Source organism: Dicentrarchus labrax, unplaced genomic scaffold (assembly GCF_905237075.1).
Source record: "Dicentrarchus labrax unplaced genomic scaffold, dlabrax2021, whole genome shotgun sequence".
In the NCBI taxonomy this organism is placed as follows: Eukaryota; Metazoa; Chordata; class Actinopteri; family Moronidae; genus Dicentrarchus; species Dicentrarchus labrax.
This window is the reverse complement of record NW_026136706.1, coordinates 29,795,146-29,820,126: the sequence shown is the minus strand read 5'-3', so window position 1 is coordinate 29,820,126 and position 24,981 is coordinate 29,795,146. Positions and strand designations below refer to the sequence as shown.

At 42.3% G+C, this 24,981-nt stretch overlaps 1 protein-coding gene across 5 annotated transcripts in view; it reads right to left on the bottom strand.

Moving 5' to 3' along the window:
- Positions 1-18,945, bottom strand: part of ankrd44 (ankyrin repeat domain 44) — a 39,585-nt gene extending 20,640 nt beyond the window's left edge. For all 5 annotated transcript variants that reach the window (XR_007885230.1, XM_051403741.1, XM_051403743.1 and 2 more), the window contains exons 1-11: positions 18,808-18,945; positions 8,771-8,854; positions 6,514-6,592; positions 5,413-5,483; positions 4,005-4,205; positions 3,360-3,447; positions 1,549-1,691; positions 1,194-1,406; positions 594-672; positions 399-513; positions 216-298 (exon numbers count right to left, since the gene is read on the bottom strand). Coding sequence is in view for 4 of the 5 variants with exons in the window: in XM_051403741.1 (XP_051259701.1) it covers positions 216-298; positions 399-513; positions 594-672; positions 1,194-1,406; positions 1,549-1,691; positions 3,360-3,447; positions 4,005-4,205; positions 5,413-5,483; positions 6,514-6,592; positions 8,771-8,854; positions 18,808-18,834 (1,183 nt within the window). In the remaining variant the exon portion in view is untranslated. The remainder of the gene's footprint in view (positions 1-215; positions 299-398; positions 514-593; positions 673-1,193; positions 1,407-1,548; positions 1,692-3,359; positions 3,448-4,004; positions 4,206-5,412; positions 5,484-6,513; positions 6,593-8,770; positions 8,855-18,807) is intronic.
- Between the last annotated feature and the right edge of the window lie 6,036 nt (positions 18,946-24,981).

The following is a 24,981-nucleotide window of genomic DNA, read 5'->3' as shown; positions in this document are numbered from 1 at the left end:
TGAACAGATACAGATAATGGTGATGTGTTCATCAGGACTCATAGCAGGACTCTTGTATTAGACTGCAATAAACCGGCAACACAGATATTCTGCTAAAACACACAAGAATTGAACATCAATCAAAAGGTAAGGCAGTAGAGGTCAGGAGACACAACAAACTGGATTAATAAACTAAATCTACTTTATAATAGTTCTGGCTTCACTTTGTGTGCTACCTGAGGACAGCAGCTTCCTGCAGCAGTTAGAGTGAGCATTCAAGGCAGCCAGGTGGAGAGGGAACATGCCATGGACTCCTCGCCTTTGGAGAAAGATGTAGAGAGGAAACAATAGTCTCTTTAGTGGGCACCCTCTCATTGTAATCATTCAACATCCATCTCTCAACAGGTGAACAAACAAACCTTGTGCAGTCTGCTCCACTGGTGATGAGCGTGTTGATGAGGAGTTCATGACCATAGCGGGCAGCAATGTGGAGAGGGGTGTTGCCATCTTTATCCACACTGTCGATCTCCCCGCCTGAAATAAAAGCTTCATTTATAGGGAGAATATGCAATCTAAGAGATCCCAAGACGAAAACGAGCATAAGCAAGTCTCACCATTCTGAATGAGGGTCTGGGAGCGAGTGAAGCGCCCATGAACTGCTGTCATGTGAAGAGGACTCTTCCCGTCCCGGCTCTGAAGGTGGAGGAGAAATAAAACAACAGATTTCAGTTTAATGCAAAACAGATAATTCGTTTAAAGATGCTCAAGCAATAACAATAACCCTTGTTGTTGTTAATTATACACAGTGCATATAACGATACATAGAGTACAATACTGTAAGTCTATACATTAGCCAGGCCCTGATGCTATAATGCTAATTACACATAGACAACAAAACTGTTGTGGATGGACAGTTGATAAAATATTTAAGTTTGATCTAGAGGTAGAAACAGAGTAAAAACAGTCTTGTAACCAAAATCAAACTGTTACCTTTATCATGTTGACATGCTCAACCTTAGCATGGTAACACGCTACTGTATAGCAATTTAACAACTGGTATGGCATTGCACTGCAATTATATGAGATCACCAAACGTTATAAACCAATAAGAATGATGCAGGTGAATGGATGAAGGGATGTACAGGCCCTCCTAGTAGTAGTACGCCCTGTAACCAGATGGAGGAGCTGTGCTGGCTTATGTGAGACAGACGTACCTGTACATTGACATCAGCCCCGTTGTTGACCAGGAACTCCAGACAGAGCGCCCCATGTGTGGAGGCGGCGGCAAAGTGCAGTGGGGTAAAGCCCTTGTTGTTGGGCTGGCTGACGTTGGCACCGTAGTCAATCAGCTCGCTGACGACGGCGTCCTGCCCGTTAAAACAGGCCAAATGGAGCGCCGTGTTCCCAAAGGCGTTGGACTCATCGATCTGTTGTCAGAGTAAAGCAAGACCGGTTATCGTGGCCAAGGAGAGGTGTGGGTGTCAGTGTGTGTATTCATTTGTGTGTTTGTGAATGAGAACATAAAAAGTGCTACAGTTTGTTAAACTGGGAGGATGTGTGTGTCCTGACCTCCACAGACAGGTTGAGCAGGTGTTTGACCACAGCGATCTGTCCGCTGGAGGCCGCCGTGTGGAGGGGCGTGTATCCCCGTTTGTCCTTACAGCTGATCTCCGCCCCCTGATTCACCAGCAGACACACCACATCCAAGTGCCCTGCAGGGGGCGCACCAGAGCACACAAACAAGCTGTTAGATTAAGTCGTTTATGGACTAGCAACACTAACGCAATAAACCCGTGATGTTTTTGCTTTATGTATCAGAGAAAGAAAGCCTTTTATACTGACAGACCTGATTACAAACTGTACTACAGTACAGTCAACATTTCTACAAGCTGATATTTTTGGTGGTATGGCTGCAACTGTTATTTTTAATATTGATTCATCTATTATCTATCTTTTTATATTAAAGCTGGGGTGTTTTTTTGGCATCACTGGACAAATGACTTACAATAACCTTCCAGCGTATTGTAATTCAAGTGGTCTGAGAGAAAACTAGACTTCTGCACATCCTCTTGGCTCTGTTTTCAGGCTTTAGAAAATCTAGCCCGTGACAGGAGACTTTGGCCAATCACAGGTCAGTGAATACAGAGGGCATTCCTATTGGCTACGACTACTGCAGCCGTTTGAACTTGGTTCAGATTTGGTGGGACGAGCTTAGTGGAGTCACAGGAGGCAACAAAGAGAGGTGGGAGGTTTTGCATAGGTTTGCACAGGTGTTGCCGACTGGAATTTAAATGTTGACTTTGTATAACGTCAGAAAACAGTTCAAATGTTTAATTATGACATCACAGTTTCCCAGAGCGCAAGGGGACATCTTTGGGTTTCTTGTTTTTTCTGACCAAAAGCCCCAAAACCCCAAATAACTGTACTGACACTGATATAAAACAGAGAAAGACAGCAAATCCTCACATCTAAGAAGCTGGAACCAGCCATTGTTTGGCAGTTTTGCTAAATATATAACTTAAACAATTTATCAATTATCAAAATAGCTGCTAATTGAAGGCGCTATCAGTGAAATAATCATTTTGGCTAACTTCCTGTCTGCTCTCCACAGTCAGCAGTCCCCTCTCTCCTCCTAACGTCATCACACTGATATTCTGCTGCCTTCTGCTGGAGTTCTCTCTCCTGATTGGATAAAGTGGGAACAGGATACCAGGAAGTGTATTCTCTGTTTACTGCAGGAAGGAGGGACTGGGAGACCATGTGACTGACTGAATCTCTCTATATCAGTGACGGCTGTCACAATGTAGAGCTAATTAACACTTATTCTAACAAAACCAATATCACTCACAGCACCTTTAATTTTCTGTCAGTCGACTAACACATTACCTGACTCATTGTATTAGCTCTAGTATATACTGTATGTTGACACATTGTATTACACCCTTATTTTTATTGATATATGCTTCATTTGTTTTTGTTGAACTTATGTGGTTATGTTAAGTAATTGCTTTTAAATGATTACATTTTTCAGTTATGTTTTCAGGTCAAAAAAATGTTTATTTAGGGGTTTTTAATGGTGTAAACACAACATTTCTAGCATTATTACACCATTTGGAACCTTCAGTATACTGAAATTACCCAACTTTGTTTGCTCTATTCAATGCATGTTTGGTTCTGTCGTGTTTCTCTAGTTAAAACACCCGTTGTGTTATGTGGTGTGCTGTTGCACTCTAGCTCTAATGAACTGGTCCTTTGGCTGTTAGGTAACTCAGAGTGAGCCAATGACTCATTTTTCCACAAACGCGTACAATGATTTACTTCCAGGAAATAAAAGCGTGATGTGTAATATATCTCTAACAAACTCCATCTTCCTCTCTTACCCATGAAAGCTGCCCAGTGCAGCGCCCGCCCGTCCTTCTTATCAAAGGCGTTGATGTTGGCTCCTTTAGCGAGGAGGAGGTTTACCATCTGACAGAGAGAAACACAGAAGGAGGGGAAATTAGTGGGTAATGTAAGAGCTATATATTTGTTTTTGTATGTTTATGTGCAACAGGCCAAGTGTGTGTGAGTGTCAGTGTAAGGAGGAGTGAGTGTGAGAGTGTGTGTGTGTGTGTGTGTGTGTGGGTGATGGTCTTTATATAACAGCATTGTAAATACGTCTCATCACTTGGCTCAGTTGTTGCATAAACACTCTGGAGAGACAGTGCTGGGCCGTCCATTCAGTTTGGCTTCAGAAATCTGCCGCCTCTCATTGTTAAATTTAGATTCAGCACATTTGTGAATGATTCCATCTAAGACGAGGAGTGTTTCAAAATGAACAACCCACTTAATAACCCCAGTGATACAGCTGCACCTGCCCACTTGTTTCCTTTAACCGGGCTATTCAACCAAAATAGCACAATGGATGGTTACATCACAGCCTGTTTATTGGTGAACTACACCAACATACTGTAGCAGCAGTGGATGTAGAGAGCCTGGAAATCATTGAGAGTTATTGACCGTCAGTCAGTCAGTCTCTGCAGTACCTCAGTGTGGCCGTTGAGGGCAGCGTGATGCAGGGCGGTGCGTCCGCCGCGGTCCGACACGTTCACACTGCTCAGCAGCGGGATGATGACCTCAGCGCAACGCAGCGCGTTATTGGCTGCAGCAACGTGCAGCGGTGTCTGCCAGTTCTTGTCCCGCGCGTTGACGTCAGCCGAGTGGCGGATCAAAACTCGCACGGCCTCCTGAGGAGGAAAGTGAAAGTGATCAATAACTCACAATACATTACAGCTATAATATGTACTCTGTACTCTCTGTCTTGGTCGTTCATTGGCACTTGCCTTAGCTATGACTTTACATCCAAACTAGTGCCCAAAGTAATCATGGTGCAACCAATTTTAGCAGTTAATTTAGTTACAGACTAACTGGCAGTTACTGAGCCTCCAGTGTGGACTTCACACTATAACTTAGGAGAGAACTTACACATAGCTGCTGCAATGTGTCCTTGTTTTTACAAGTATTCCAGAAACACATCAGTGTATTTTATAGACCCCTTAATTCCAATTTATCTCTAACCTTCCCAAGCTACTAAGCAAGCCTGGGACGCAGACTTGGGCATCTCTATTGACGAACTAGACTGGCAGGAAGTGTGGATCCAGCCTATGGAAATATCCACCTGTAACTGAACCAAATCTACTCAGTGTAGAACTGTCACACACGTATGACCTGCTCTCAAAAACTAAATGGATGCTAATATGTGTCTGCTCTGCTGTTAATGTTACTCTGATATTTGCAATCTCATTCATTCCTGTTTCTGGTTATGAGGGAAGCTACAGAGCTATTAGTCTGTTATTGAGGAAGAACTTATTTTTGGTGTTCCAACAGAGTTAGACCCTCTGTGCCTCCATATTGGACTTCCTGGTGGTCATATTAAAAATACATCAACACAGATGTAGGAACCAAGTATTTTTGCCCCCAATTGCGACACAGATACACCCTTGCACTACTCAGCCATTCACACTCCTTAGGATATTCCTACAAACCCGTAGGACAGGCCCTGGGTGTATTTAAAGCCTTGGCCACGCCACTAAAATTCCTCCTTCAGCTGTTCAGCCATGCTGAAATACCAGTTTTAGGGACTAGGACTGATGTGGCTGATTAAGTGCTTTGACCCAGATTGACGAGGCTCACAAAGGTAAAGCTGTCCCATGCGGCGCTCTGAGAATAGAATTTATGTATATGTGCTGAATGTGCATGTCTGTCTGTTTTCAGGTAAACACCACAAGTCCAACTCCCTGACACCTGTGTCACTGTGAGGGTTTCTCGCCGTGCTGCTGGAGTTGTTTGTTGTTTTGGTAAGAAGAAAGGATTGGACTCAGTAGGTGTGTGTGTGTGTGTGTGTGTGTGTGTGTGTGTGTGTGTGTGTGTGTGTGTGTGTGTGTGTGTGTTCACCTCGCTCCTAGATGCCACAGCACGATGGAGAGGGGTGAGCCACATATTATCTTTGGCGTTGACCCGGGCCCCTGCAGAGAGAAAGTAGCACAGGGTAGAACGAGGAGGGATGGGCATGAGGTTTACAGACCAAACTGGAATGTCACTCATAGCTAGCATGCATCAAAGTAACAGTGGGTAGGATACACAGGCCTGCAAGTTTGAAGTTTATTTATTTAAAAAAAGGAAAATGCACATTAATTAAGATAAGGATTTAAATCCGCTGTAGACATGCCATATTTAGCCATACAGTCTAATTTCCATCTGCAGGCCAAGTTTAATAAAATGACATTTCACACAAAATCTTTTAAGGGGAGACACTACATGAGTAGAGTCATTTTAACTAATAGATATCACCATCAAACATCCACAGTTGATTAATTATATGAAGACAATTGTCTGAATATTGAAGTTTTCTGAATTTTTATGTTTAAATATACAAACGATGCATTTTGTAATGGAAAACGCAGTATGCTACTGAAGTGGAGATTTCTGGCACAGAGTTTGAAAAAAAAAAAAACTCAACGGCCTTTAAAGATATGCATTGGAAAATTCCCTCCAGGTGAACAGGGTGGACAGTTTCTTCTTCCTCTTCCCCCTCACTCCTTCTTGTTGCAAGTTTCCAGCAGTGTAGACACGAGATTGACATCATTGTTTTTGGCCTGACGTTTGGCCATTGTTCTGTTAGCTCCTTGGTTGTCTTAACTGCGTATGTATCTAATGCAGTACAAGGCTCTGTGAATGTAGCTTGTGTTCAGGTCTTCAAAGTTTAAATCTTAAATAATAATCTAAACTTTAAAAAATTCTTCACAGAAATGAACAAGATGCTAGGATATACCCAAAGTCACCCCTTAAAATCAAGAAGGCCTCGTGACCATGCCAGGAAGCTTTAGCGAGCCCGAGTGTGGGTCCTGATGATCGGTTTACCAAGGTTGCATATATCATGACAAAGTAACATATTGCAAGCATTTTCACTACAAGGTCTTTAGAACCAAGAACAGCTGAAAAAAAGCTGAAAACTCAAAAAGACAAAAACAAGAGGAACAAAGGAATATATTTTACCAGAGAGGATGAGGAGCTCGGTGATCTCGGCATCACCCAGGAATGCCGCTGCATGCAGCGGCGTGCGTTTCTCTGCATCCTGAGGGAGGAAGTCAGTCAGTTGGTACTTGCTTATAACTTTGGCAAGGTATGACAAAATGATACCAACACATTTTTACCTATTTTTCCCCAAATTAGAGCCGGATTATTTCCAACAAAAGCCTACAATCTGCTATACATAAAGTCTATCCCTTTCACATACAGCACAGTGCTGGCTAGAAGGTCACATATTAGTAATCCATGAGTACATGCTGAGGCCGAACAGAGGAGGCTGTGATATCAGTTCACAGATGATGAGCTGAGCATCAGTGACAGGGCCATCAGTGTCAACACATCCATTGTTCCTCTCAGTCAGCTCTCTCTCTCTCACACACACACACACACACACACACACACACAACACACACACAGACACACACACAGACACAGACACAGACACACACACAGACACACACACAGACACAGACACACACACACACACACACACACACACACACACACACACACACACACACACACACACACACACACACACACACACACACACACACACACAGCATCCCGATGACCACTCCGCATGTCCATGTGACTGGGCTGAGTCCAGCCTCTCCAACAAAAACACATCTAAAGTGGACAATGACAGTGACGTGGGAGTCCTGTAACAGGCAGCCAGCAGCAGACACAGGAGACTAAATACAGCAGAGAGGAGAACGGTAGAGCAGGCCCACATCCTGTGCTGCCCTGCTACAGACATGTGTTATGTATCTATACCCATATGACCTGATGGGAATAAACACACACTCTGAACTTTGGTTTTACTGACTCTTGACCTGCGGCCCTACTCCCCTCACCCCCTGGGTGCTGGCTACTACAGGAAGTGGGGGCTGAAGAAATAGCAGGGTTTTTATTTTCCTCAAAAAGGGGAACGAGTCAGCATGTAGATCTGGGTTTAAATCAATATAGACAATGAGCCACCAATTATGCTTTTAGAGAATATCTAAATCCTGGGTATGAATATTAGGATTTGTTACGAGGATGAACTCATAAAGTGAATCAGAAAACAACCAATCAGAGCCGAGAAAGATAGTTGATTGTTGAGTCTCATGCCCAGGGCGTCAAATACTGACCCTGGGAATGAGACTCAACCATCAACTATATTCAAGCCACCAACCCAAAGTGTCTTTACATCTTTCTTGGCTCTGATTGGGTGTTTTCGTTCAGGCCCGGTGGATTCTTACAAATACCATTAGGAGCACTAGAAGGAGCCAGAGGAAGCTGATTTTTTCACAGTTTATCTGTCTCAGGGCGGCTGTGGCTCAGAGCAGGTCGTTCCTCAATCAGAAGGTTGTGGGTTCGATCCCCCGCTCCTGGTGCCACATGTCAAAGTATCCTTGAGCAAGATACTGAACCCCGAATTGCTCCCGATGCCGTGCATCGGTGTGTGAGTGTGTATGAATGTTAGTTTCTGTTCGATGGACTTTGCCATCACTGAGTGAATGTGTGTAAGTAGGTAGTGTAAAAGCGCTTTGAGTGGTCGGAAGACTAGAAAGGCGCTATACAAGTACAGGTCCATTTACCATTCATGTTCTACTGTCAGGATATAGTGAAAGCTTCAGCAAATATAATAAAAAGTTATGTTTATAAAAGTTACCTACTGCAGCTTTAAACGTACTACAAATAGTTTTTAACTGGTTATGAAACAGTCTCAATGTAATGTTGGTTCCTCTATATGACCTACATAAACAATCATCAATGAGAAGATTGGCTGTTTTTATATAGATAGAAGAATAAGATATATACTTTATTAATCCCCTATTGGGGACTTTTTTTTTTCTTTTCACCTGCCTTGCACCTCGGCAGTGCACAGGAGGTGAAACTGGCACCTCTCCAGCTACCAGTCCACACTCCATATTGTGGTCTGTGGGACTTGAACCGGCTACCCTCCGGTTCCCAAGCCAAGTCCCTACACACTGAGATACTGCCGCCTCTTATAGTTATTCTTAATGCCTGCTACCAGGGCAGATTCCCATTTAAATCAATGAAATGAGGCAGTAGAAACTGCGTTCATCCACAGGGGCCGCCAGAATCAATACAAAATGAAAGCTCCTTGTAGGGACTGTGGGCCACCCTAAGACACCTCTTATCATGGGCATGGGCATGAAAGACAAATCTGACACCTGTCTTGATGTAGAAAGTGTGTGCGTGTGTGTGTCCTCACCAGAGCATTGATGTCTTCAGACTTGTATATGAGCATACGGATCTCCTCAGGGTCTCCGCTGAAGATCGCCTGGATGAGAGGAGGCTGGGGAGGAGGAGGAGGAGGAGGAGAAAGAGGACAGAAGCAAAGTCAGAGTGGAAAGACATTCGACACATGACCAGAGGCAACATGTAAGACATGCAAGCGCACGTGATCCATCGAAACAGTCAGCGGATTTATCAAAGTGAGGCGACGTGACGAAGCCACATGCTGGGGAGAATATTTCCTGGCCGTTATACACAGGGAGGCCGAGCATGATCCTTCCCACGCTACATGGCTGTGTGTGTGTGTGTGTGTGTGTGTGTGTGTGTGTGTGTGTGTGTGTGTGTGTGTGTGTGTGTGTGTGTGTGTGTGTGTGTGTGTGTGTATGGAGGGGCAGCTGCTGTGTTTACAAAAGCCAGAGCAGAGAGGGCTACTACGAGGCTGTAGCTATTATACACCGTATACAAAAATGGTCTCTATTACCAGCAGCACTTACTTCCCAAAACTCACTTCTTATATGCAGACGGGACCGAAATATTTACCTCCATACAGAGAATTCTCTTGTTGTAGAGAATTCTTTGGAGATAGAGATCATAAAATAAAATGTGTGCAGAGAAAAAACTTTAATGAAGGGCACTGTGGGGAGGTCATGTCTCTGAAACCCTTATTTTCTGTCCCAGATCACAGATAGGAGGTAAATAGAGGCCCTAGACACACATACACACAGAGAGCAGCTATCAGCGTCTATCAGCACTCCAGCAGTATAACTTCTAGAGGAACAGAACACGGCCTTGGTAAAGAGAAAAAACGTCTGCAGTTAAATTGAGGAAGGCCAACAACAAGTGTTCATACAAGTTGTAAGTCCTTAACTACACATGGACGTTATATATTACAGCTGACAATCTTTGGAGCAGCTACAGTCAATAACAATGTGAAAACGATTCGCTCGTAGTGATGAACCTACAGAGAATAATCAGCCAAATCTGCAGCTCTGACATTACTACACATACAGATTTTAGTTATCCAAATCAAGTGATTCAGCAACAAAATGAGTTAGTAAAGTTTAGTCTTATGTTATGCATAACACTGGATCAATCCTCAATCGTTTTTAACATTGCTTTGGTTATTTTTTATGTGACTTTGCATACATTTGCCATATTGTATCAACCAGCACTGCTCTGCTGCAGCCATTCATTTCTATATTGCATGAAAAGCAATTGAAATTAGATATAGTGCGTCACAGTGAATAGCAATTCTGCATTCATCTTTGAAAAAGTTGCACTGTTGTTACAAGATAATGCAGTTCAGATTTTTAATTAATTTACACTGAACAGTAACATTATCCAGTCAGGCCTCATTTCACGTCAGCTTTTCTCAAAAATTGCAATGTATGTTTTTAGTCAGTGTTTTGTAATGGATTTGCGGGAGAAAACAAAAATTGCTTATTATTTCTTTTTTGTATCATTCATTTAAAAAAAAAGGCAACTTGTTCCAGTGAGAACTAACTCGCACTGTATGGAGGGTAAATGGTCACAATTAGATACAAGGAAGTGAGTTTGGTGACGTACGAGTCAACATTTTGTGCAAAGGTTATGGTGATTGAATATAATTGCAAGGTCGTGCAGCGTTCACAGGCATTGGTTAAATTTGTGTTCATCGTTGCGATTGCAACTTCCTGGAGGGACTGATTACCCCACTAAGGTAAGGTTATAAACTTTATTGTTCACAAAATTGTCAACAATGTAGAAAAGATTTTCTAATCTCACCCATAAATACACAATACAAAATTACAAATAAGAAAAAAAAGAATTTGGGAGAGTAGGTGTTCAGTCGGAGAACAGCCTATTAGAAAAGTGCAAAGTGCTGAATTCCTTAAACACGAGACAAATAAATTCAGCGAGGGGGTGAGGTAAGTGACTTGTAAAAGTGACCATGCATTTTAAAGTATTTCTTGTAGTCATTTTTGGTGGCTCGTGGCAGTCTAAAGCACCATCCTTAGTGAAGCAATTTAAATTCTGTGTACAATGGATGGGACGGATCACTTGTTATGTCAAATGCTTTATTTCTAGTGATCAGTACATGCCTGCCGCTTATTTGCACCTGATTCTCTTTGATTTTAGTAACGCCGCTGTATGGTGGATGTATCGCCCAATAGTGGAGTGGGCTGTTCCTCTACACTACCAGCAGTGAAACTATCAAGGCATCCAAAAACTAGCCTTATTACAACTTCAGATGTCTCTGTTCAAGTTGGCATAATACACTCACATCATCACAATATGATTCTGATAGTAAGATAATATAAGGTTAAAGTATTGCAAAGCCCTATAAAAAAGTGAATTGGATTAGTACACACATAGGTGGTTATTAATGGGAGACAAGATGTAAAAATCCCTGGTACAGTCCTTTAACAGCAGTTTGATTATTAAAGTCAATGTCGAAGCCTGTGCAGAGACAGGAATGTAGACTACAGGTTCGATGCCTTACTGATGAATCAGACTGAACAGAGGCAGGCGTCACTTCACTTCCTGTGTGCTTCTGCCACCTCCTGCCTCACTTCCTGTTGCACAGTCTCTCCTTCTCAGAAACAAGAGAGAGGAACCACAGAGGAGCGTTTCACTTCTGCATTAACAGCACAGCACACATCCTCATCTGGCTTTTTGCTTCTCTTGAATTTAATTTGAAACGCCACATCATCTGACTCCTAAATAACCATTTGAGGTGGGCAGGTGTTGTCTGAAGCATTTCGATACTGGTACCTGTGTTTAACTAGCGATACCAAAATGAGAATGATGAATTGTTGTTTAACGTTGAAGAACTTTGCCCATATACTGGAAAGAAATAAAAATAAAAATAAAACGCAAAATGTATGATGATTTTTTGTCACCGCTGACTCTACAAAGTTATTGCTTCAGGACAAGAACTAGTATAACCCCCTATGTAAAACTTTGTGTATGTAAACATTGTTTGGATAAATTAAACATGATATAGCATATTAATCAGTGAGCTTTAGATGTGTATGTAGACTGTATTACCTTTAGAAAGAGACTTTCTGTTTCCTTGTTTCCAGTCAAAAATGTCAAACCATCCTTTCAATACAAAATCTCTCTACAAGAACCTTTTTTAATTTAATAGTTTTTGGAAAATACGCATTATTTCTGGTGATTTTTCTGAGTTAGACGAGAAGATTGACCATGGCCAAGAGTAGGAGATTAGGTTAGCTTAGCATTAAGACAGGAAGCAGGGGTAAATGGCTAGCTTTAGTCTTCAAAAATATGCTTACCAACACGTCTGACAATAAGCTAACGTTACAGTATTTATGCTAAGCTAGGCTAACCCTATCCCTCTGTAGATAAAAACGACTCATTCTAAAGTAACAAAAACACAAAGACTCTTATATTCAGGTGATTATACACTAATGAAAACATACTAATGAATATTAAATTCCACTTCTGACAATAGATCCTACTAAATGTTACACACTGGACCTTTAGCACACAGACGTGAGAGTGCTATCAATCCTTTCAACCCTCTGAAAGAAAGAAAATAGCCATAACAGCCCATACGTTTGGACTATAAAGAAAAGTCAGTCAGTCCAAATGAGTGAAACAAATGAATTAGCAGGAACCATCCTACCACAGAACAAGTAAACAAACTATGAATGTCACCGGACATTGGAAGCTAGCATCAGGTTCTTCAGTTCAACACCTGGACTTACGAAAAAATAAACTACGACAAAGAATGTGGCCCTTGGAGGTCTGACTCGACTGGTTGGACAGGAGGGAGCAGGGCAGGGGAGTTCAGAAACATCTGTCACTTTTTCTCCTGCGAAACTTCCACCTTTTATCGCAGCAGGCAATAACTTCATCGCACCTAACAAAGCAAAAAGCATATAAGCGAAGAGGAATTACATGGGTGACAGAAAACGAAGGGACGGAGAGGGTGCTGCTATTGGCCGAGGAAGCCATTGTTCCTCACCCTCTGCTGCCAGAACGTTTTCATTCAAGTTCAAAGCTATTAAGTAGTTCAGGTTTAATCAATGTTTACTTGAGCACAGTGATAAGAGATGGAGGTAGGAAGGACACATTTAAGGGGAGGCAGTAGTGAACAAGTTCCCAGCTGGAGAGAGAGAAAGGCGGGCTGTGCCTTTAAAGAAGCAGCCAACACTTGGCAGCATATGGCCTCTTTAGCTACGCCTTTCTTTCTAAGTGCTCCACATGCGCTCACACACACACACACACACACACACACACACACACACACATTCTTGCAAGTCTACAGGCACAAAAACTCTGGCAACAGTCCCTTCTTGTCACAGCGCTGTGTCTGAGATCGCCATGGGGACTTGGGGTGCTGGCACACGAAAGGCAAGGAGATTTACGAAGTGTGAGCGTGAATGAGAACATTCCCCTCGAACACATTCCAGCGCCTACACACCGACCAATACTGGATATTTGACCCAGATAAATATTTTAGAAAAATAAAAATCTAATATGAAAATATCAGCCAATATTTGTTTTGGCGTTAACGTTTGGCAATAATCCATCAAATAAGGTTTTTAAAGTGGCCAAACAGCACATATGAAAGCTGGTTTTTGATGTATAACCTACAATAAGCTTTCAGAAGGGTCCGCACTCACAGGTACTGAGTACCAAGAAAAAAATGTCAGTGTCCGAGCCAATCAGAATCAGAATCAGAGCTGGGGAGGAATACGGGTAGTAAAGGAGTAGGCTAACGTCTAACACATAGCAAGCTTAACGCTGAGGAAACAGCGCTAACGGTGTCCTTGTTAAAATGGATATAAACGCCAAAAGTATTAGGGTTAGGGGTATGTTGTGGTTAGGGTTGTGCGTTAGGGTACTGGCACTGCCCCCGCTCCACCCTAGTCATTTTCACACAATCCCTGAATGAGTCCCATACTGTCAGTTTCACTTTTACAAAGAAAAGGAAATATGATTGTTTGGCACAGTTTACACCCACCGCACATTGTTCTCCACTCACAATTTGTCTTCAATCTCACTTTGCTAATAAAAACTGTGAGAGAAATCCTACTGTGAACCCAGTATCGTGAATTGTATCGAACCACGAGTTGAGTGTATCTATGCGAGTTATGTCCTATGTGAGGACAGAAAGCTTGACAGACGTAGCAACAGTAACTAAGAGGAAGTAGCTTAACAAACAGTTAAATTATCGACCAACAATGTAGAGCCGAAGTGAAACCAGAAAGTCTGATGACTGACGCATTGCACAGAAAGCTAGCCCGGATGCGATGCAGGACTTCAGCTCTCTGTTGAGGCCTGGCTCATACATCAGTCAGACTCTAGCAACACCGCTGCAGGATATCTCTAACAGCATCTCAAACATAAGATCATAACATCACTGCTGCACCACACTCTCTCACACTCGTATTTCCGCACAGTAGGCCGAACCAATGTCACACAAACTATATTAGCAACGAGAAAATGTTCTTGATTCTCTGTTGATACAACTGGAAGAACATACAGATTCCCCCTTCCATCTTCCCCTCGTTCTTATCCTACACTAACTTCCTCCATCAGATAACCTCTGTTTTCATTCCAAACACACACGGGCCAACCGGCAATACATAAATGTCCCATCCCAAGCGCACACACATACAGCACGTCCTGTTTTGTGTCTCCCTCCATAAAAGAAAGCCTGTGCTCCACAGCCATGTCTTCATTTCCTCTGATGGCTGAGGTGACAGGCCTCTAACTGCCTCATCTGCCTCTCTTCCCCTCAGGGTCCACGGCACACTTCTGCAGCCGGTGAAGTGCTAAATCAAAACCTGGTATACTGCATGTTATTAGTCTCCCTGTCTCCGTCTCAAAGCGCCTTAAAAGCTGAATGTTTCACCTGCCTGAAACACACACAGGAAACAATAGAGGAAACGTATGTTAAAAACAAGGAGAAATGATAAAAAACACAGGAAATCTGATAAGCGTAAATGCACACAGCAGTGCAAAGGCGGAAAGTCAAAAGTCAACAACTTCCTGTGCTTCCTCTGTATTCAGTTTGGAGGAAACATGATGCCTCTACCCAAAAAAAGCCTTTCAGTATCATGCATGTATGCATTACTAGCATAGAACATAAGACCAGACTCCAGACTAGGGCTGTGTAAGAATCGGACAGTACGATACGTGTCCCTGTACAGGGGTTACGATACTATATATTGCGATTTCTGTAAGCAAGGGGAAATATATCGCTATTTTTAGGAAAACTTCCATAGTATAAAGAACACACCACCATAGATAGACCACCCATCCGGGGACTTTGGCCATGTGTCAAGTCCCCGCCCCCCTTTTCTGTCTGTCCCTATAATTTGAATGGCTATAAATGTAAATTCTGAGGTCTTTGCCAATTTAATAGCATAAAATGAGAATATCGTTCAGATTTTTAGCTATTAGGAACCAAAATCAAAAAGACAAGAAAGTGACGTATGGCTGCTCTCATCTATATGAACAAAATCTGTGTAAACACTGCGTAGTGTTTCTGACAATCGATACAATATCACGAAACAAAATATTGCAATACTCAAGTGCATCGATACTTTCTTACATACTTACTTCCTATGTATTCAGTGATATATATGCAAATAATCCACTTGGATTGGATATAGATGTGTGTCTGATATGTATCTGCATAAAAAAGATATAATTTCCACATTAAAATCCTTAAACAGTAATCTCCTCCTTCTGCCTCATTAAAACTTCCAGAATCTCTGAATATACAAATGTTGTTGGTTTCTAAAGTTTTCCTGTTGGACACAAGATGTCTCCTACTTCACTGCAAGTCCATTCTCAGTGGATGTGCACTGGTGGCTTCAAGTTTCTACATCACACTGTACAAGTTGCATACTGTTTTTGGACCAGAGGGCGACTTTAACAAACATAAACCAGCAATTTGCCCACATTTCTAAAGAAATCTGAGGGGACTAAAGACATCAAAGCTGTACAAAGCCCATTCTGAGACCACCAGAATGTCCTTGACCTCTGGACAACACCAGTACCTGCAAAACCTCTCTCTTACAGGACTTGCAACAGCCCATATTAAAAAGCTGAGCATTATTTACCATCATAGGTTAAAAAACATCCTACATTAGCAGATTTCCATGTGAGCCACTCTTGATCAGCACATGATGAAAGCCAGCAAAAACAAAAGGGGGAAAAAAATCTATACGCCACTGAGCTGTCTGCTGAGCTGAGGCATCCAGTTATCATCCAGCATCATCAGCATGTTGTCTGAAAATAACAGGAAGCCCCACAGCTCTGGGTTACATAAAAAAACAGCTCTTCCCTTCCTTGAATCAACGACAGATCTGATATGAGTGGACTGACGAAGCTGCGTCAGATCAGGGACTTCTACCGTACTGCCTGTCAGGCTGCGCAGTCTGCTGTCTCTTCAGATGTCTTCTTTCTTGGTGCCACTTGTTCGCCGTTTTAAAACAGCTGGAAACTTGAGCACGAGTCTGTGAGTTTATAGAAGTGAGACCAAACAGAAAAGTGGCTCCCAAACTGCGGTTTAGGGACCTGTAGCAGGGTCACTATACACTGCTGTCAGGAACAGTACTGAAGGTTAGACATCATCCCTAAAAGTCACAGAATTATACACCAAATTAGAGCTGTATGAGTCATCAATCACATATTCTCTTATTTTTAACTTCTCCAATCTGAGCAGCTGCTGCTTTTCTTAGTTTTATATGATTGTAAACAGAATATCTTTGGGCAGAGCAGCAATTATTAGTCAATTCATTTATTAGTTGTTAATTACTTAATGAATTGCCAGTTGAGAGTCTTTTTTTTTTTTGTGAAAAATGTCTGCTTTCTTTTGTCCTCCATGACAGTACACTGAATGTCTTTGGGTTGTGCACAAAACAAACAAAAAACACAGATTTTTCACAATTTTCTGACATTTTAACAACTGACAACCAGCTGCAGCCCTATCATTGGGTTTTGTTCGTCAACATTTTTCACTATATTTCATAAATGAATAATTGATTAATAGAAAAAAAACACTCATTAAAGTATCATAAAGTAAATAAGCATTAGTTACAGTCATACTCTAAATGTAAACCGCATCAGATACTTGAGCTTGAAAGTTCATTCTCGACCTTGACTGAACAATTTTTCAGATTATATCACATGACGCTCCTCATCGGAGTTGGCCCACATTCAATCACAGCTTTAACATAAACGACAGGACAAACATGAACATCTACATTTTCATGAGAAACAGGAAATAGGGAACTCTGTCTGCTGAGGAAGACTGCAACATACAGTCTAAAGCTCCACAGCAGCTACACATCGCTCACGCAAAAATTGTGAAAAAATGTCCACGGTGACGTCTTTTAAATGTCTTATTTTGTCCAATCAACAGTCCAAAATCCAAAGATAATAAATATATACACAGAGAAAAGCAGCAAGTCTTAATAGTGGAGAGGCTGGAACAATGAGTGTTTGGGTTTTTGCTTGATAAATAACAGTTTATCAGTTGTCACACTAACTGCAGATTTGTTGCTTTCAACTTGATTTTAAAAAGGACTAGTGTGTAAGATTTAAGGGCATCTAGCACTAAACTAAATGTTACACACTGGACCTTTAAAGGACCAGTGCTGGATTGCAACCAACTGAATTAGAGTACCTGCACTTTCCCAATCAGCCAACACAGAGAACCAATCTGACACATGCATTATTAAAAATGTATATATCATTTTTTAAACAAGCATACTAAGAAGGGATGTGGCAATATACTCAACTCACGATTCAATACAATTCCCGATACTAGGTATACCATTTTATTTTCTCACGGTTTTGAGAGAAAATAGGATTTAAGACAAATTGTGCTTATTACAAAATTCCTTTATTTCTCAGACCAAAATCTCCAAAATATATTTTCTCTAATAGTTTATTTATCAAATTATAGAATCATTTTTTATTTCAGAGGAAGGGCTTTAACTCTGCAAAATAATGCATATTGCCTTTTCTTTGTAAAAGTGAAACTGAGGTCTCCACGTCTTGATACCACGATTCATTTTTTAATCTCAACGATTTGATATATCTTTATGTTCCTGCTACTGAGCCTGTATGATTGCTCTCGCTGTTTAAGGGCTTGGATCAGGTTGTACCCTTCGACAGAGTATCAAAGGATATCACTATCATAACAACTCTAAACTGAATACTGCTCGCCTTACGGGCATTTAGGACAAAGTACGGACATGAAACCCGGTAAAAACGCAGTGTCTGGTTTTTCCATTATGGGCTAGGGTAGAAACATGGCGGTTCAACATGGCGGACTCCGCCAGAGGAGGACCCGCACCCTCTGTAGATATAAACAGCTCATTCTCTACGGTAACACAAACACAACGCTTTTTATTTTCAGGTGATTATACACTAATGAAAACATACCTTTAATATTATATTCCATTTCTGACAATAGATCCTCCTGAATGTTACACACTGGACCTTTAAAAGGAGCTTGTAGTGAGATTGTTCAGCTATAATCTCTCAAATATATTTATCAGAAAGGGATTTTTGTGGGGGTTTACATTTGGAGGTCCGTCACAGACTCACATGGACCAATATTTGTGCCAAATATTACAGTGTGGACACACACTGCGTTCAGCTCTAGGTCTGTAGCATTATTGAGGACATTTGCGGTGTGCAGCCCTGGGGACGCTTGCGGAAGGAAACAGAGCAGGAAGTCACAGAGAAGTGGGCTGTCCTAATTTTAACCGAACGCCGAAATTTATAACGACAAAGCCGAAAATCAGAACTCATAAAAGGTCCAGTTCTGAGCAGCTTTGTGAATATTTTCTGTGCACAATCTGCAGGAGAGAAATTATTTTTTTGGATCCCGGTTGTGTTTGACTCAACGCCCGGAGAGGCGACACAAAGATGCCGCGATATTAAAAATACATTTCTATCAACCAGCAGGTCAGAGAGGAATGAAGCGTTAAATGCTGCCTGTTTAGAGGCTAAGCTAACGGCAGCTAGCGGGTCTACCTGGTCGGCCAGTTTGAGAACAGCCATCTCTGGGTCAGCTCCGGCTGCTCATCCACTCCCTCCGACACCGCAGCACCATGCACGGTGCGATGCTGCGCCCCGAGCCCCGAGCCCCGCTCCTCCCCTGCTTTCTCCGCTCTTCCCGCGGGACTTCAGGCGACTAACACGCAGCAGCTCCTTCTCGTAGCTCCTCTAGCACACACACGGGCGGACGGTGATGGTGAAGGCCGGGCCGAGCACCAGGGCCATCAGCCCCCGCTCCGCTGACGCTATGTGCGGCGACGCTGCTGAGCCGAGGCGGCCGCTCGGAGTCGCCGGGAGGCGGGGTAGCAGGAACGGTTTGACCCACCGGTGTAAACAATCCACATTTATGGCCGCTGCTGCTTCTGCACGGGGGTCCCGGGCCACTCTCCGAGCCATACACCACCTACGGAAGCCTCCCTCAACGCCCGGTTTGCAGAGCCAGAAGCCTCCCGGAGTCGAGGCAGCCAGGCTGAACTCAGCTGAACGGAGCTCGCACAGGAAGTTGGTGCCTGTCTCTCCTCCTCTCAGATGCAGAAGTGGAGGAGAAGCTTCCTCAGCATCAACAACCAGCAGCACCTCCTCGCTGCTGCCCTCCACTGGATACACAGGGGCCCTGCTGCACAGTATGGAAGCCCATGTCCGCCAGCGTGACGGAAAATATGGTTCTGCAAGTCATTACAATTGGAAACGTTCTCATTATGTTGAGTTAGGATCTCAACAACGTTTTTCAATATTTTGACAGAGTTTCTCATTATAAGGACTTACAGAATCCTTATTGTTTTGCTGTCACTTTGGCAGAAATGGGCTTCCGTAGAGAGGGTCACAACAGTGCATGACAAATGAACAGGCACACAGATGTGGTGGCGTGTAAAGACTGATGTACACACCACTTTAGGAGGCTGATGTAGGCTATATGAGGATTAGTTATGTCTTAAAGGATCATACCACAGTTTAGAACTGTTGAAGAAATCTGAAGCACTGAAGATTTAAAAGCCTTTAATATCTCAGGACTCATAGTAACAGTTAAACACAGGCCTATCCGTTTCAGCCATTCAGGCCTTCATCAGGGCAAATACAAAACGGTTGCTTCAGGCAGTTTCTTATAACTGTACACTGTAGTCATATGATCAGTATGGACAAGTGTGTCTTGTGAGTAATTCAGTGTGCCACCTCTGAAATGCACCTATTCATATGGAAGAACTCACACTAAATGAGCCAGTTGCTGTATAATAGGGCTGCACAGTGAATCAAACATTATCCAAATCACAATATGGCCAAAGACAATATGCTAATCGCAGCAGCTGCAATTTTTGAATGTCAAGCATCTGAAGCACTGAATTAGTTTATGTTTTTATTCAATTATGTCTGTTTTTTTAAGCAATTGCACAAGATAAAAAAAAAGAAACAAACATCCATACAGGCGTACACATACTGGTGTACACACACTTATCCCATAGGTACTTTCTGGAAACACCAGAAGCCACATGACAAACAATCTTATTACATAAATTATTCATTTATTTTCTTCTATTCCATCATCAGTAACCCACAACAAAAGATCTTCATACAGAACTGAATGGAAGTTAATGGCTGCTGCGAAAGAATGAAAATGCATGTTAACCATGTAAAACACTAGGGCGGTGTATCATAAGCTGCACGTCATTTAAAGGACAGTATATTTTAGTATAAATGAAAGCTTTTTAAAGTTTGTTTTCCGTCGTCATCATCTACTATTGTATTACATCACTGCTTGTGTCACTTCATGTACTCAGTGCTTCACTGTGGAAACATTTATAATCGCTGTTCATCTCCCCGGGCAGGTTATAAACCGGGGAGACACAGCCTGCCAGGTTACCTCCCTTTGTTGACTCAACAAACACACGCAGCAGCAGCAGCAGACACAGCGCAGAGTAGTTTCATGGTTGACTGTGTTCATGGAGATGCATTCCAAAGGTTATAAGGGAAGGAAAGTGAAGAGGGCCATTATTGTGCCCTGTCTGGAGATAACGGCATCAAAACTTTCCAGGTCAGGAAGCCTTTTAGCCACGCTAGCAGCATGGCTGCGGGGATGGGACGTCGATCTGTCTGTCCATCACTCAATCATTGCCATAAAATTAAGTAGAAACATTCATGATCCCCAGAGGATGGATCCTAATCCTTCCCGCAGTGATCTGTTGACTTTTCATCTTGACCAAATGTAATGCCATTTTAACAACAGAGTGACAGTAAAGTTCCACAAATCATGAATGCTTTTTCCAATGGGTTTATATTTGTGAACACAAGTGCGAATGAACTATGTTAAAAAGTAATGCTGCCATTGCACGTTCATGCAGATATCACTAGTAACTAGAATTAACAATAGAATGAATATGAATTGATTTGTGACACACTTTTTAAATAACATACTTTGGGCTTGGGGGACAGTATCAAGTATTCAAGCCATAAGAATACAGTCCAGTCATTGGTGTCAAATTGCAAGTCTTGATTTGTTTTTGTCGAGTCTAAAGTCATCAAGTTTGTGACTCAAGTCTGACTCAAGTAGTCATGTGACATTGGACATTTCCATCAGCTGTTCTTTGTATGTTAGTATGCCAATGTGCTAAGCTAGTGCTGGAATTGGACCAAAAAGGTGCCAGTACCCGTTCTCAGCACAACAGTAACACTAAACACGACAAAACCCTAACCCTAATGCTTTTGGCATTTTTAATAAGGGGATTTTCTGTGCTGTTTTCTTCGCAGTAAGCTAGCTATGTGTTTACATGGAGACTCAGTTACATGGGCAATTAATTGCTGCATGCAGGGTTGTAGAAATACCGAGGTCCATCTTGATCGGGTGGTTCTGGGGCATCAAAGTAAAGTTATTTTTATGCAGTTGTTGCAGTCGAACTTTTATTGTATACCCCGGGTGACCTCAGTGGTGGGTACACCCACGCTCAACAGAGGTGGCAGTACTCAATAAGAAGTAAGGGTACTGGTGGACAAAAATCAGAAGCCCCAGTACTCGGTACTGGTGAATACTGGCCCATTTCAGACACTGGTGAGCATTATACCCGCTTACAGTAGCATCAACATGTTAGCACTCTGACGTTAGAATTCAGACATGGCGATTACATGATAAATACACATATTCAACAAATGAGCCTGAAAGCAAATGACACACAGCAGCCTGACAGTGGGAACATGTGACCTGGCTCAGATAAGCCACTGCTCAACAAAATGTGACTAAATGTGATCCATAAATCCTCTCTACAAGTTCCAACTGCAGCACACAGGCCAAACTTTCTATTAAACACACTGGCAAAACACATACACACATTCGCCTCTGGTTTTTACGGGATATCCCTTAGCTGCAGCCACACACACACACACACACACACAACACACACACACACACAAAACAGACTTATTGCCTTCCTCCTCAGATTAGCAGAACCAGAGTCTGCCAGGGGAATCTGGGTCAAAGCACACGAGCGGCTGCGCAGCAGTGGTGAAGTGAATGGAAGGGAGGAAGAGTGGGGGAGGTTTTTTTCCATCGTGTGTCTATGAGCGTTCATGCGTGTGTGTGTGTGTGTGTGTGTGTGTAGGAGATTCGAGGTTTGATCTCTAGTGCAAATGAAGTCCATCAGATGTATGACGGAGGGGTGACACCCACATTAACTTAAAGATTTAAAGAGTTGAGGGAATGCTTGCGAGGTTCGTGAACTTGAAAAGGAGTCTGTGCATGTAACCAACAGCAGTCACAGCTCATGGTCGTACCGCCTCCATTATGTCAGACTGAGTTCACCCGTATGATGTGAGGAATGAGTTCATCTTTAACAAGGCCACCAGGACAGCCAACCCCCCATGCTCTCGGTGCTTTATCTGCTTGTTGTGTCTCAGCAGGATGATAACAAGGAAACTACAAGGTGTGTTGTGCTGCCTGGGCCTAATTCTCCTGAACACAACCAAATAACCCTAACAATTCACATATAAGTGCAGTGAGTCGACAGTGGTTCCTAACCTGGAGGTTCAGGACTACTTCAACTAGGGGTCACCAAAGCTTCACAGGGGGTTGCAAAGCCTTCATAATTTTAAGGGAAATATATGCTATAGGCCTATTTATATCAAAATAGGTATATAGTCCATAAAGTATGTTACTACATACTTCCATCTGAGTGCAGATACAGATCACTGGCCTGGAAACGGACTCACTATGCCAGATGTTTTGTCCCTTCTGCCAAAGCATTACTCAACAAAACACCTTGGTAGCAATGATGTGTAAATATATATATATATATATATATATATATATATATCTATATATATAATGTGCTGTTTTGGATGTCTATCTGTGATTATGTTGAGTGTGTATGTATGTAAGGCCATGTACATAGGACAATAAAGAATCTACCTATCTACTTAGTCAGGGTTCCCACTCTTTTTAAGAGATCATTTTACAGGACTATTCCAGGACATCATTTGCTCACAAATTCATATAATGTACCAATAAGCCTAGCATTGACTTTAACCCCAGGTGTATGCCTCCTTTTTCATTGGTGAAGGGCCCCAGGTACATCACGAATGGTGTGAACAGCTACACTGACTGACATAGCTGAGAGTAAAAGGGAGCGTTTAAAACGTTACATCTGGTTAACCCACTTTGAGGTGTCACACCCCACAGCTACTGTCGGGTTTCAAACAAAACACGCACCCAGGTTAATATAGGTGATCTGAGTGAGGTGCTAAAATGCTATTCAATTTTATTTGTATAGCGCCAATTCATAACAGAAGTTATCTCAGGACACTTTTCAAATAGAGCAGGTCTAGACCGAACTCCTTATAACATTATTTACAGAGACCCAACAGTACCACCATGAGAAAGCACTTGGAGACGGGGGCAAGGAAGAACTAGGACAGACCCTTTGGCTCTAGGTGGGTGGTAGAGAAGAGAGAGAGAGAGGGGAGAGAGAGAGAGAGAGGGGTACAAACAGAAGGACAGAGACAGAGACAAAGGTGCACAGCAACAACAGTAGCAACGACTAATAGTAGTGACTGATGATGAACATGAAGAAGATCATGACGATGACGAGAACAATGGTGGACAATGAGCAGTGATTATAGTAATAATAGTAACTGTAGTAATAATAACATTAATAATAATAATAATAATATCAGTGATGGCAGTCAAGCAGGACCATGGCAGGAGGCTCCACCAGGATCCATGAGAACCTGCCAGACGAGAAAGCACAAGAACTCCAGGGAAGAAGTGAAGTTAGTAACATGCACAATAAACATTTTCCAGGACAATATAGATTATATCCAGGATATTTGGTCATTTTAATCCATTTCCAGGTGTTTTCATGACTGGAAAACTAGTCTCTAAATTTCCAGGTTTTGCAGGATGCGTGGGAATCCTGATAGTCAGAGACTGTCAGTTTACTCAATGACAGAGAAGGGCTCTCTTCAGGAAGAAGGTTGGAACCAGTGAACTATGCCATGAGACTGTAGCAGGCAGAGTCCAGCTGGTTGCCTGTACTGGCTCACAGGCTTCTCTTCAGGAGTATTTTCTTATTGTTTAAATAGAGGTTAAATACTGTAAAACAGAAATGAATAGCCCAGGACTTTATTTGCCTCAGTGAACTCCACCTGCCTGTATTTGGAACAGGCCTTTAGCTCCTTTTGAACATATCTATTATGAATCCTTCATTTGGTGCTCATGGTTTCTGTAATATTAACGTAATTGAATTGTGAAGATTCTAACTGATCTAACCATGTGTAGCACGTGTACTGACATATTTGTGTCAGTGACCCAAGCAGCTTAGTAGTTTAGGAGTTTAATACATCAAAGAATTTCTCTAAGATCCAGACCAGGCATCAGAATGTGTAGCCACACCAGGCTGATAAAGGAGACCTGCCTCTAATTGGGATCCTGCTTTTAACTAAAGTTTTAAGGTAAAATAAGATAAATGAAGACCCTGGGGACAGCCCCCATCTATACAAAATCTGAACTTTAGTTCAATAAAGTAAGCAGAGAGCTAGCAGATGTTAACAGAATGTTGCATGCAAGTTTACATTTTCATTCCCCTTTATATGAAAACTGACTACGGCCACTATACCCACCTGTAGAAATGTGGTTCACGCTGTGTGAAGAAAAAAACTGAAACAGGGAAA